Below are 11,694 nucleotides of genomic sequence, written 5' to 3'. Positions count from 1 at the left end.
CTTCCTCTTCCTCTTCCTCGAAAAGCTCCACGAGCTCGACCGCCTCCTCTTCCACCAATTCTATCATCGTAGGCCACCTTTAATGCATGCTCATCTCCTCCATGCCCGTTCATCCTCTGCTCACGTACCAATAAGCTGCTCTGCAACTCATCAATGGTTAAGGTGTCTAAGTTATTGGACTCTTCAACTGAACATACAACATAGTCGAACCTTGAGGTCATTGATCTCAAGATCTTTTCAATGATCACCACTTGCTGCATGTTTTCACCATGAATTTTCATCTTGTTTGCTATAATGAGTGTTCGAGCGAAGTACGCATCAACACTCTCACCCTCTTTCATCTGTAGAACCTCAAACTCCTTCCGAAGAGCTTGAAGCTGTGCTCTTTTGACTCTTGTGGAACCCTGGTACTTCTACTTCATAGAATCCCAGATGTGCTTAGCAGTGTCTCTGTTGAGGATCGTCTCCATAATGGTTCAATCAATGGCTTGGAACAGATAATTTTTGACCTTCAAGTCTTTCAGCTTCTGATCTGCAATTGATTTCTGTTGTGCTTCAGTAAGCTCCACTCCTTCTGCTGTAATAGGGATTCCATTCTCCACCAAACTCCAATACTCCTTTAAACGAAGAAAATTTTCCATAAGCATGGACCAATGATCGTAATGGCCATCAAACTTAGGAATTGCAGGTTGAACGAAATTATTTTCAGCTGCCATACTTTAATGCTCTCTATTCTCACTCTTTCTCCTTTTAAGAAACTGTTGTTTCTTTTCTCTCACAATCAGGCCCCGTGATGGTGCTCTGATACCACTTTGTTGTAAACTCTAAAGCATAAAGCAATTCAAGAAAATATCTGAAAATAAGAATGTTATTTTATTATAAACAAATTGTTGGCTTATATAAGCCTTGCAAAGAGACAAATCTGGAAACAAACAACCCACTTGCTAAATGGCTAATAACGTGGTAAATGGCTAAGGAAATGGTCAAACTCTACCTACATGTCCTAAATAATAGGATTTATTAACTAAATGAACTTTTGACTACTTCAAACAACCCCAACAGATCCACAGTGAGCACCCTGATTCACAAACTACGGCACCACCTTGTTCCACCACCACGGCACCACCCCGATTTGCCACATCAAACCACGAGCTCCACCAAACTATGAGACCCACGGAGGCTTGATTCAAGGGAAAAAAAAAAAAAAAAAAGGGAAGACAGGGACGAGAAAGGGGGAAGGATGGAATAAGAGAATCAGAACAGAAAAAGAAGAAAGAAAAAAAAAAAGAAAAAAGAGAGGAGATGAGAGTGATCGGTGAGAGTGTAGAGATGATAGAGTAAACAGTAAAAATAATAAAATATTAATATATCTTTTACCATTGCGCTATAGTGCGGTTTTACGTTTAGAACCGCACTGTAGCACAATTGTATATTTTTTTTGCAATAGTTACCTTTTACAATTTCCAATAAAGCAAGCATTCTGGGCTGAATGGTAAAATTGGGCTTACATTTGGTATTTGCCCTTTCCATTGCTGATGCTCTTAGGTACTCTCATATGGAGACGCTGATGTAGTGCTCTATTCTCTCACGTTCATGATGTATTTCACTAGTAAATTCATCGTAGGTTCATTGTGAATGTGAGAGAAAAAAACATTTTATTAATGTATCTCGAAAGTATCTAATAATTACTCAAGATTGAGATATTTTAAACTTATTAAAATAACTCTATCACATGAATGAGGTGTCGGGATTTTTGGGATATCTTATGGTCAAAAAATAGAATAGTCTAATAAAGAACTAGGACACCACATCCTTAATGAATGAAGTGTGACTGTTATATATAGTTAATTAATATTTTTACTTGGATGGTTACATCTGAAGAGTTTGTTCCCATTTGTTGTCTTCTTTCTTGGGTTTTTTGGCAATGCCAGATAGAATTGAGGAGGACCACCTTTTTTTTTTTTTTTTTTTTTTAATCAAAGAACTTGTTTCACTTCAAATGTTCTCTTGGAATACTATTGCAATGGACCTCCAATTTATTTACTTGTATAAAAAATGGTAAAAAGGACTGCATACTAGCCCAATACGGGTCACAATTAGAACTTGAAAATTTGTTCGGCCTATTTTTTGTAGGCCACGCTTAGTCTAGCCTGGCCCTCGTCATGTAATCTCAGAGAGGTGCACAAATTATAGACGAAAAAGAAGGCCCAGAGCTTGGACGAAATTATTTTTGATAAATTATCGATCGTTCAAAAATAATTTTTATTATATAATATATATATATAATGATTGATCCAAAAAAAAAAAGATCCAAAAGTTTAATCTATTAAAAATGATGAATTTAATAATTTAGTTTCAAAAATGATAGTCATTGACAGTCATTTCTCAATCTCCAAACTGTGATCTTGGTATATATTAATATCGGTATTGTATAGAATTTTTTTTTTTTTTTGAGAAAGAGTATTGTATAGAATGTGAATTATATATTCAATGATGAATGGTTGATGTTGATTTTGTATAGGCTCAAACGTGTAACATAGTGCTTATCTGAATTGATAGTTTAAATATTTACAATAATTGCAATACTTCAATATACAATGATCCCATGTTTAAAACTTAACTGGTAAAGTGTTCAATCCTCTACCTACACTAAAAAATTATTGGTATTTTGACTCAAAGTAAACGTAGTGCTTATTTGAATTGATGGTTTAAATATAAACAATAATTGCAACACTTCAATATATAATGATCTCATGATTAAAACTTAACTGGTAAAGTGTTCAATCCTCTGCCTACACTAAAAACTAATTGGTATCTTGACTTGATGATAAAAACTATTATAAGAAATAGATGCCATAAGTTGAAATTCTCTAGAAAAATAATAATAAACTCACGATCAACATTCTTTTAATCTGAAATTTGTTTGATTTTTTACTCTTCCTCCCCCTCCCCATTTAACAGAGACATTTCATCATTTTAGCTTATAAAATTTCTTATTGATATTATTGTAAAACAAACACATTAATGCATGGACCCCAGCCATCATACAAGCAAGCCTGACTTATCATAGGAATACTGTCTAATCTATAATCATAACAAGCCACATAAAGTGACAAAATTCATAAACGGGTTGTAATCATAATGTCATTTTATATCATCACAAATTTGTCATAGCTTGGAATAATTACGCCCAGCAGTTGTATCATAGACTTTGAGGAAAAATCGAGTCCTGGGAACAGACAGCTTGGACTGCAAAATTGTGCCAATGGTGGCAATTAGCTTCTTCTTCACGTCTGAATTAATGCCTCCCATTGATACTATCTCAGCATACGCAGCTGGTGTTTTGTTCAATTCAAACGATATGGCCACCGATCCCTTTAGTATTACCATCACATACTGCCAAAAAGGAATAAAAGAATCTTAATTTTGTTGTGGTAACAAAATGTATTACTTATTCAACAATAATAATTAGAACATTAAATGAACCAAACTATTCATAAACAATTCAAGTTCGGCTCGGAAAAAGACTTATTTTATATTTGTTTGATTATTTAACAAACCAAACTCAAGTTCAAGTTTAGACTTGCTTATTAAACGAGCTAAACTTAAATATAATAATGTATTTGTGAACAAACTCATAAACAAGAGGCACAATTTAACTATTTATGGTTTATTGATAATATAATCAGTCCATTCATAGTAAAAAATCATCGATTTGTGAAGGGGTAAAAAAAATTTAGTCATAGTTTTACTATATACAAAAAAATAATAATAAATTAATCAAGTAATTCATTAACAAACTCAAGTATGTTTAACAAAGAAACAAATCAAGTCTGAACATGTAATTTTGTTATTTGGTGATGAACTCAAGCTTAACTTATGCTCAAAATAAAATTAAAAACAAGTTAGAACTTTTAATACTTGACTTGTTTATAAATATATGGATTCTCAGGATCGGCCACATGTGTGTCTTTTTATGCTATTCTCTTCAATTCGAAGTTTTACTCTTCACTATCCTAATCGGTATGATATATATTTTTTTTTTCTATTAATTTTAATTTTCTTATCAGTCTCAATCTATTTTTTTCCCCTTAACTTTTAACTAAAAAAAATCCTCATTTCTTTTTTACTTGTACATTATATTTTAGCTAAAGAAAAAAAGAAGTAAAAACAGATAATACAATGTGGCTTTCTTACCATGACTTCTAAGTAAAGTTGTGATGTGTTTTTGTGTTAGAACTTTTTTTCCTCTCCCTCATGTGTGTATGTGTTTGTTTCAAAAAAAAAATGTAACTTTCCTATTTGTATTTGAGAGTGACTCTGATTGCCGGTATATTATAAGACAAATTTTGCCCTAACTTGCAGGGCTATTGACATTTCAAATTTAAAGGTACACCTGCAAATTTTTCCATGTAAACGTGCAGTTCTCATTTGTTGACAGAGGATATTTGTAGTTATCCAATTGCCCTTTTTTAAAAGAGACTTAAAGTGGTCCGCACGTCTGTCGTATGCATAGCCCATCTTTCTTTTAACACTTATATAGACGTCGTAGTTGTCCACAAATCATTTACTTTGTTCAACTAATTTTTTGGGGGTTAAGTGCAAAAAAAGGTAAAGATAAGACCCAATCGAATTTTACTATTAAACCCCTAATAAGTAATAACTTATAAGAATGAATCCCCATGGTGTATTATGGTGTATTGTATACAACAATCTCACTTGGCAATGATAAGTTATAACTTACAAAGATTATCAAGGATTTTTTAACGCTTTTGTTTTGATATTAGCATTTTTTTTAATTAAAATCATTTTTTGAAAAAGTCTTTTGTATAAAATTATATTATTTTTCTATATTTGATAGCAACCTTAAAATACGTTAAAAAAACTATCTTTTTTACATTTTTTTTAATTTAATTTTGAATGAGATGAAATTGTTTTCCTTATTTAGTTTTGTGTGAGATAGAGATGTTTTATTTTAAAACAAGAAAAGTTACCAATTTTGTTTGAAACTAACAAATAGAGAAAAATGCAAAAAATTATCTTCACATACAATTTTTCATTGAAGATGAGGAAAACTACTTGACAAAGGTCTTTTGTAACTTACCCTTCACCTTTACAGCCTAACTCTTTGTGGTTTAGGGTATGTATTTTCACCTTAATACATATTGGCCAATTTTCATGGATTACCTTGAGTTGACCAATTATGACCACCGTCTAAATTCCCTTAGCCAAGTACCGATTATATCATTATAGTAATCAAAAAGCAAATGATCCAAGTTGCGCGCATGACAATGATATATTTAGTCACAGGTTTCTCTGTGTAATATACTAATATATTATAGGGGAAGGTATCTACTGTCATTAAAAGCTATTAGTATTATATATATATATAGACTATAGATTTACCCTAATAATTTTAATTCTTCCAAGGAATTAAGAGACAAGGAAACCTGAAGATATGTATGCAGTCACTTCAGCCATAACATAAATTACAAAAATGATAACAACTAATAAAAAAAAAGCTTATAAAGAAAACAACTACAACCACACAACAAAGAAGATATTAGAGATGCCCAGATGGTAAAATGTTTTTGGGGGACAAGTAAAAGATTGAAAAAGAAAAAAAGATGAACAAGGAGGAGAAAGAAAAGCAAAAGATCATTTCTGCCACAGCAAGCGCTCCTTGATATTCTATTTGCCTTTTTTTTCCCCCTAAACCAAGTTTTTGTTTGTTATGCTTGAATGAATTAAGGATTATCTTAGCAAAAATATATATAAGAAAACAAAGAATGAAATTAAGGAGTACTTCTTAAAGTGAATATTAGATTAAAAACTTGAAGAAACTTGAATTACAGAGAGAGAGAGAGAAAGAGCATACATTTTCTGGTTTTCCGATGATTGTAGAGACAGTCTTGGTGAGTTCAGAAAAGATGGGATCTGTGTCAACTCCATCTAGGCTAACGTTGGTAGAAATGTAAAGACAAGGCATCTTCCCCTTTATCTTTTGTATCAACAAGTGTGTGAAATGGTCGAAATGACCAGAGGGGCTTTTAGATAGTTAATTTGATTCGTGCTTCATAAAATGTTCCGCTAAGCCGGCCTTTTTATATACCGCAATGTTTTCGAGTCCATAAACTTGTTATCATACCCCTTCATCTTGTCACTCTCTCATTGGACACGTTTTTAATGACACGGTCGTTCGTACAATTTTTCTTATATATAAAAATAAATAAATAATAATAATAAGCTCCAATCATAGAGAGAGACAGAGAGAGAGATAGAGGGAGAGAATCACGGAGTATTAGCAAAATAAAAATATTTTTATATAAAAAATAGGAGTAAGAGAGAGAGAAGTAGTATCTCGTGAGCTCGCTTTACAATTAATATCTTGATTCTATAGATTGGACTTTTCAAGAATTGTGGATCCCACAAATATGTGGGGCCATAGTTGTAGGTGGCCCACTCCCTAAAACATAGGAATAATGAATTGAGAGGTGTAAAAACTAAAAAGGAATAGGTGAGGCTGCGGCTCGAGATTTATTTAGGTACTGTTAATTTTACAAAAATTAAAAATTTATAGTTAAAAATATGATAAATAATGGTAAAAGTCAGTTAAAATAGTATAATGAAATTTATAAATAATATTAAAAAGTGTAATGGAGCCTATAAATAATAATAAAATTAAGCTAAATAATGAAATAATTTATAATTTTAATCCACAACCAAACGCACACTTAATGGTAGAAATCTTATCACCATTACACTTATAAATCTAAGAATTGTGCATTTGAGTAGTTACATGCTACATTATTGCTTGGGTGGCCCCGTGCTAAAGTGGGTTGAGGGCTGTAAACATGCACTCAAGCTCTCTTTTCTCGATTAACAAAAAAAAGAGATATCTTTGGTTGTCATCTTATAATAAATTAATTGTTATGGGCTTAAGAAAATGGACAAATATGTTTGGTTGTAAAATTAGAATTAATTAATTGTTATGTGCATGTGGAAGTGAGCATATTATTTTTATTCCACCCGTTAAGAAATATCTATCATAACCATTTTCGGGAGGATAACTATTTCTCAATTGAATGGATAACCTTTACTAAGTAATAAGTAATGAAGGCAACCAAATAGTCATTCCATTAGAGGATTTGTTACAACATATCGAGAATGCCATAAAGACATCATGTGATTCACATAGCTTTCTAAAGATATTTTTTATGCCAATGACATTGAGGTCAAATGGTATTTCTTGGTATTTCCAAAAAAATATGTCCATAATTTGAATTTCCTTATATATTCCCCTAAAAGAAGGCATCTTTGATGATAGTATGGCTAGAGATTTTAATGTTTGCTATTTTGTTTGGTGTGTAGAGAACCCAACAATGCTCACATTAGATGGATCTTGTATAGGAAAAATTATTTCATAAAGCGACCCCAGGAAACTATTTTCTCACAACATGGGGATCCTACTTGATATAAGAGAATGGTTTCATGAAGTCACTTACACATTGTATATCGTGTTTATGCCAAGATATTCAATATATGTAGGGGTGTCAATGTTTGACCCAACCCACGAATATGGGTTTTTATAGGTTAAGGATGGGCCTTAGCAGGTTTGGGTCATAATTAGTCGACTCGAAAGCGACATGATAAGAAACTTGTCATAAGCAAGTCAACTCACATGACCCGCAATTGACACATTTGACACGTTATTTGTGTCAACTCGAAATGACCTGTTTAACACAACCCATTTAACTCGTATAACAAATAAATATTCATTTTATTTTAGATTTCTCAAATATCTTTTATATTCAACATATATTTTAAACTTAAAAATAAAATGGAGTAATTACAAAAACTTGCAAGTGATATAGTTGTAAGTTAAAACTTTCTTTGGTCGTGATAAGTCTATTGTTTGCACCAACTTTTTCAATATTGGTACTTAACGTTTGACGAGTTTTATGGATATTATATTTTTGTTGAACTATGTTATTTTAGGTTGAAGTGTATGCACTTCTTTTAGAGTGTAAAGAACTTATTTTTAGATCGATGTTAAATTTTTGCTGATCTATGTTATTTTGAATATGGGTTGAAGGCTTGAAGTGTATGCATTATTTTTAAAATGTAAAGAACTTATTTCTGTCTAGATGTTATAGTTTATATTAAGTGGGTTGAACCCATCTTTTTCTCTTCTCTTGCTAGGAGCATTTCCTCTACTGCCTAGTAGTTTTCTCGACCCCACCATGATGAGACTTCCATATGGTTAGGTTTGGGTTTCCTCACTGTTTACTTTATTTATTTTGTCCTTTGTTACTTGTAATGTCCACTATTAATTCACTGTTAATTTCTGCTAGTTATCTTTCCACTGTAAATTGCTCCTAGTTTTCTTGCTCTTGTCCACTGTTAATTCCTTCTAGTTTTCTTGTTTGTCTTTTCATTGTTAATTCCCTCTTCTTGTCTTGTTCTTTTGTTTTTCTAGTTATTCTTTTCTTTGTTATTTCCTTTTAGTGTTCTTGACAATCCGGTGTCTTTTCTAAGTCCATCATGGACTCAGATTTCATTGAACGTCTACAAAGGTTTAATTTGACGGAGGAAGAAGGTGAGGCCATTGTTGTCCATTCAGATCATAATGAGAAAATTCTTGAGGAATGTTCTCTCAATCTCATTGGTTGTTTCAACATGGCAAAACCCATCAAACTTCGGGCGGCAAAAAATCTTTTAAAAGGTGTATGGAAATTTGGTCAAGACTTGAAGATTATTGCTGTGGGAGAGGGGCTTATTCAGTTTAAATTCTCTTTGGAAAGCCAATTGGTATGGGTTATGAATAATGGTCCATGGAGTTTCGATAACCACCTTTTACTACTCCAGCGATGGGAAAAGGGGATGACGACTTTCTCTATTAATTTCTTACACATTCCTATATGGGTACAAGTATGGGGACTTCCTTTCGATCTTATAAATGAAGAGGCGAGTAGAGAGCAGGTTATCATAAACTGAATGTTAATAATAATAGAAACAGACCACCTAGCCCACCAAGAAGAAACAGGGAGGAGAATGATGGCAACCAAGATACCAATCCACCGCTGCAACCACCACATAGTTCAGAACCAAGGATCTCACAAGATAACACCGATGACCATGCAACAGTTATAGAGAATATTGGGCAACAGGTAACTGCTTTCACGGGTATGTGTGAGATTGAAGCCCAATTTCCTAATCCATCGAATGGTAGTTTTTTAAACCATGTTATCGTGGATTTAAATTGTGAAAGTGGGATAGAGAAGGACCCTGAAATTATTGGAGACAGCGTGATTAGTGTACCTATCTTGTATGAGAAGCAGAGTTTGGATGAAAATATGCCTCCTGCTAGTGAAGCCCTTGATGAGTTGGACTTAAACTCCCTATCACTTGATAAACAACAACAAGGTAAGCCACAAATATGTAAGTGGAGAAAAATTAAAAATCCTAAGGTTACGTCTAAGGCAGAAACAAAGCATGCTACCAGTGGGGTGGGAAACAAGCGTAGAAAAAAGGTGGAACCCAATGAAGACAAGAAACGTTCAAAGTTTTGGAATGATTCTTCAACAAGCACAAAAACCGAGGTTGAGATTCAGCCCAGCCGAGCACAATGAATATCTTAAACTGGAACTGTCGGGGGCTTGGAAATCTCTGTGCAGTCACTGTTCTTTCTCATTTGGTGAGGGAAAAAGCTCCCAAAATTTTGTTTCTCATGAAAACAAAACAAACAGTAGATGAGATAAGAAGAATTCAAGCTAACCTACAATATCAATCAATGCTTACAGTCCCACGTATTCAGAGAGCTGGTGGTTTAGCTTGAATTAGGAAGCAAGCAGTTGATCTACATGTTCAGACCTATTCCCTCAATCATATTGATGCATATGTTATGACTGATCCGAATTCACCATGGAAAATTACTAGCTTTTATGGCAGACCGGAGGAACATCATAAACATGAATCTTGGGGATATTTGAGAAATCTGCATTGTAGAAGTTCATTACCATGGCTGTGTAGTGCTGATTATAATGAGATTTTAACCTCTGCTAAGAAATAAGGGAGAATACCAAAGCCAAACCGATTAATGGAGCAATTCAGGACTGTTTTACTGTAGTGTGGCTTAGTTGATCTTGGCTTCTATGGGAATATATTCACATGACAGAATGGATGTCCAAGAGAAGCTTTCGTTCAAGAGAGTCTAGACAAAGCATGTGCTACAATCGAATGGAAGGCTTTGTTTGCACATAGCAAGCTTACACACCTTCAAGCATCATATTCTGATCATGACCCAATAATGCTCACAACCAATGTTGATACACAAGAAGCACCCCAAAAAAAAAAATACCCAAGAGATTTGAAGAAAAGTGAGCAACGCATTCAGAATGTGAGGGAATTATTCATGAAGCTTGGAATGGTGCAATAACCACGAGTAGCCCAATGTACTGATTATTTGAAAAAATTAAAAAGTGTTGTATGTCTTTGGTGGGATGGAGTAGATAATTAGAAAACTCGAAGATAAAGATAGAAGAGAAAAAAATTGGAGTTAGAGAATCTTACATTGATGAATAATGCAGATAGTCTTGAAGTGATCTCGAAAGTGAAGGATGAGATAAATGCTTTATTATTACAGGAGGAATTATTTTGGAGGCAGAGATCTAGATCAATTTGGTTACTCACAAGGGATAAGAACACAAATTAGTTTCAATAGAGAGCAAGCCAGAGACATAGAAAAAAAATCCCATTTCAGGCTTTTTGGATGACCAGGGTAGATGGTGCAATACCGAGGATGAGGTTGCAAGTGCGGCTGAAAAATACTTCAAAAATTTATTTACTTCTACTACTCTGGCTAATCTGAATCTTGTTCTAGACTCAGTTGATAGAATGATTACTCCTAATATGAACCAAACACTACTTCAATCGTATACACCTGATGAGGTAAAGCGGGCTCTTTTTCACATGCACCACATCCAAATCACTCGAGCCAGATGGTATGTCTCCATTCTTTTTCCAAAAATATTGGCACATTATAGGCAATGATGTAACTGATGCAGTGTTGTCTGTTTTGAATTTGGGTCATATGCTCCATAAGATGAATTACACACATATTGTTCTAATACCCAAGAAGGATGATCCAAAAAATGTCTCTAACTATTGACCTATCAGTTTAGGCAATGTTGTATCTAGAATTGTCTTAAAAGTCTTAGCAAATCGGCTAAAACTTATCTTGCCCAATCTAATATCAAGCTCAAAAAGTGCTTTTGTTCCTAACCGGCTTGATGAATCCTGTGATATTAGTGGGCTGAAAGTCTCGGACGTTGATGATTTAGTGACTGAGTCCTGAGAAAACAAACACAGAATCAAAGGAGACCGGTGGAAGCCGGCCAAAAATCCTCCGATTGCAAAGTTAGTTTTTTCTTTTATAATTCCAAGTAATTGGAAGTCTCAAAATGCCTTACCCTCTCCTTGGTGATCATTTATATAGCATGTGGGGAACGGTTATTTATTTGGTAACGTTCCTATTGTTGAGGAATGCGAAAAATTCGGGGGTAACTTCCATAACTGCTATGGAAGTTAAATTATTTGTGTCTGCATTCTACAACCCTTGGTTTAGCTTTAAATGGTCTGACTTCTCGCATGCCTGATAGAAATTTGAGTCGTCTAAGACTCAACATGCTCAAG

General features: G+C 33.8%; 2 protein-coding genes across 2 annotated transcripts in view; both read right to left on the bottom strand.

Annotated features, from left to right (window-relative positions):
* LOC112015159 (uncharacterized) overlaps positions 1 to 716 on the bottom strand; it is an 897-nt gene extending 181 nt beyond the window's left edge. Inside the window, exons 1-2 of the mRNA XM_024047522.1 lie at positions 510 to 716; positions 1 to 413 (exon numbers count right to left, since the gene is read on the bottom strand). The exon at positions 1 to 413 is cut by the window's left edge and continues 181 nt beyond it. Coding sequence (XP_023903290.1) covers positions 1 to 413; positions 510 to 716 — 620 coding nt within the window. The remainder of the gene's footprint in view (positions 414 to 509) is intronic.
* Positions 717 to 2,974: 2,258 nt separating this feature from the next.
* Positions 2,975 to 6,097, bottom strand: LOC112015179 (uncharacterized). The gene is made up of 2 exons (XM_024047545.2): positions 5,879 to 6,097; positions 2,975 to 3,396 (listed from the first exon to the last, which is right to left on the bottom strand). The coding sequence occupies exons 1-2, from the start codon at positions 5,987 to 5,989 to the stop codon at positions 3,169 to 3,171; spliced, it is 339 nt and encodes a 112-aa protein (XP_023903313.1). The 5' UTR covers positions 5,990 to 6,097; the 3' UTR covers positions 2,975 to 3,168.
* Between the last annotated feature and the right edge of the window lie 5,597 nt (positions 6,098 to 11,694).

The sequence above is a fragment of the Quercus suber genome, unplaced genomic scaffold, assembly GCF_002906115.3.
Source record: "Quercus suber isolate HL8 unplaced genomic scaffold, Cork oak 2.0 scaffold_474, whole genome shotgun sequence".
In the NCBI taxonomy this organism is placed as follows: Eukaryota; Viridiplantae; Streptophyta; class Magnoliopsida; order Fagales; family Fagaceae; genus Quercus; species Quercus suber.
Note: the sequence above shows the minus strand (reverse complement) of the source record. Positions and strands in the feature narration are given on the sequence as shown.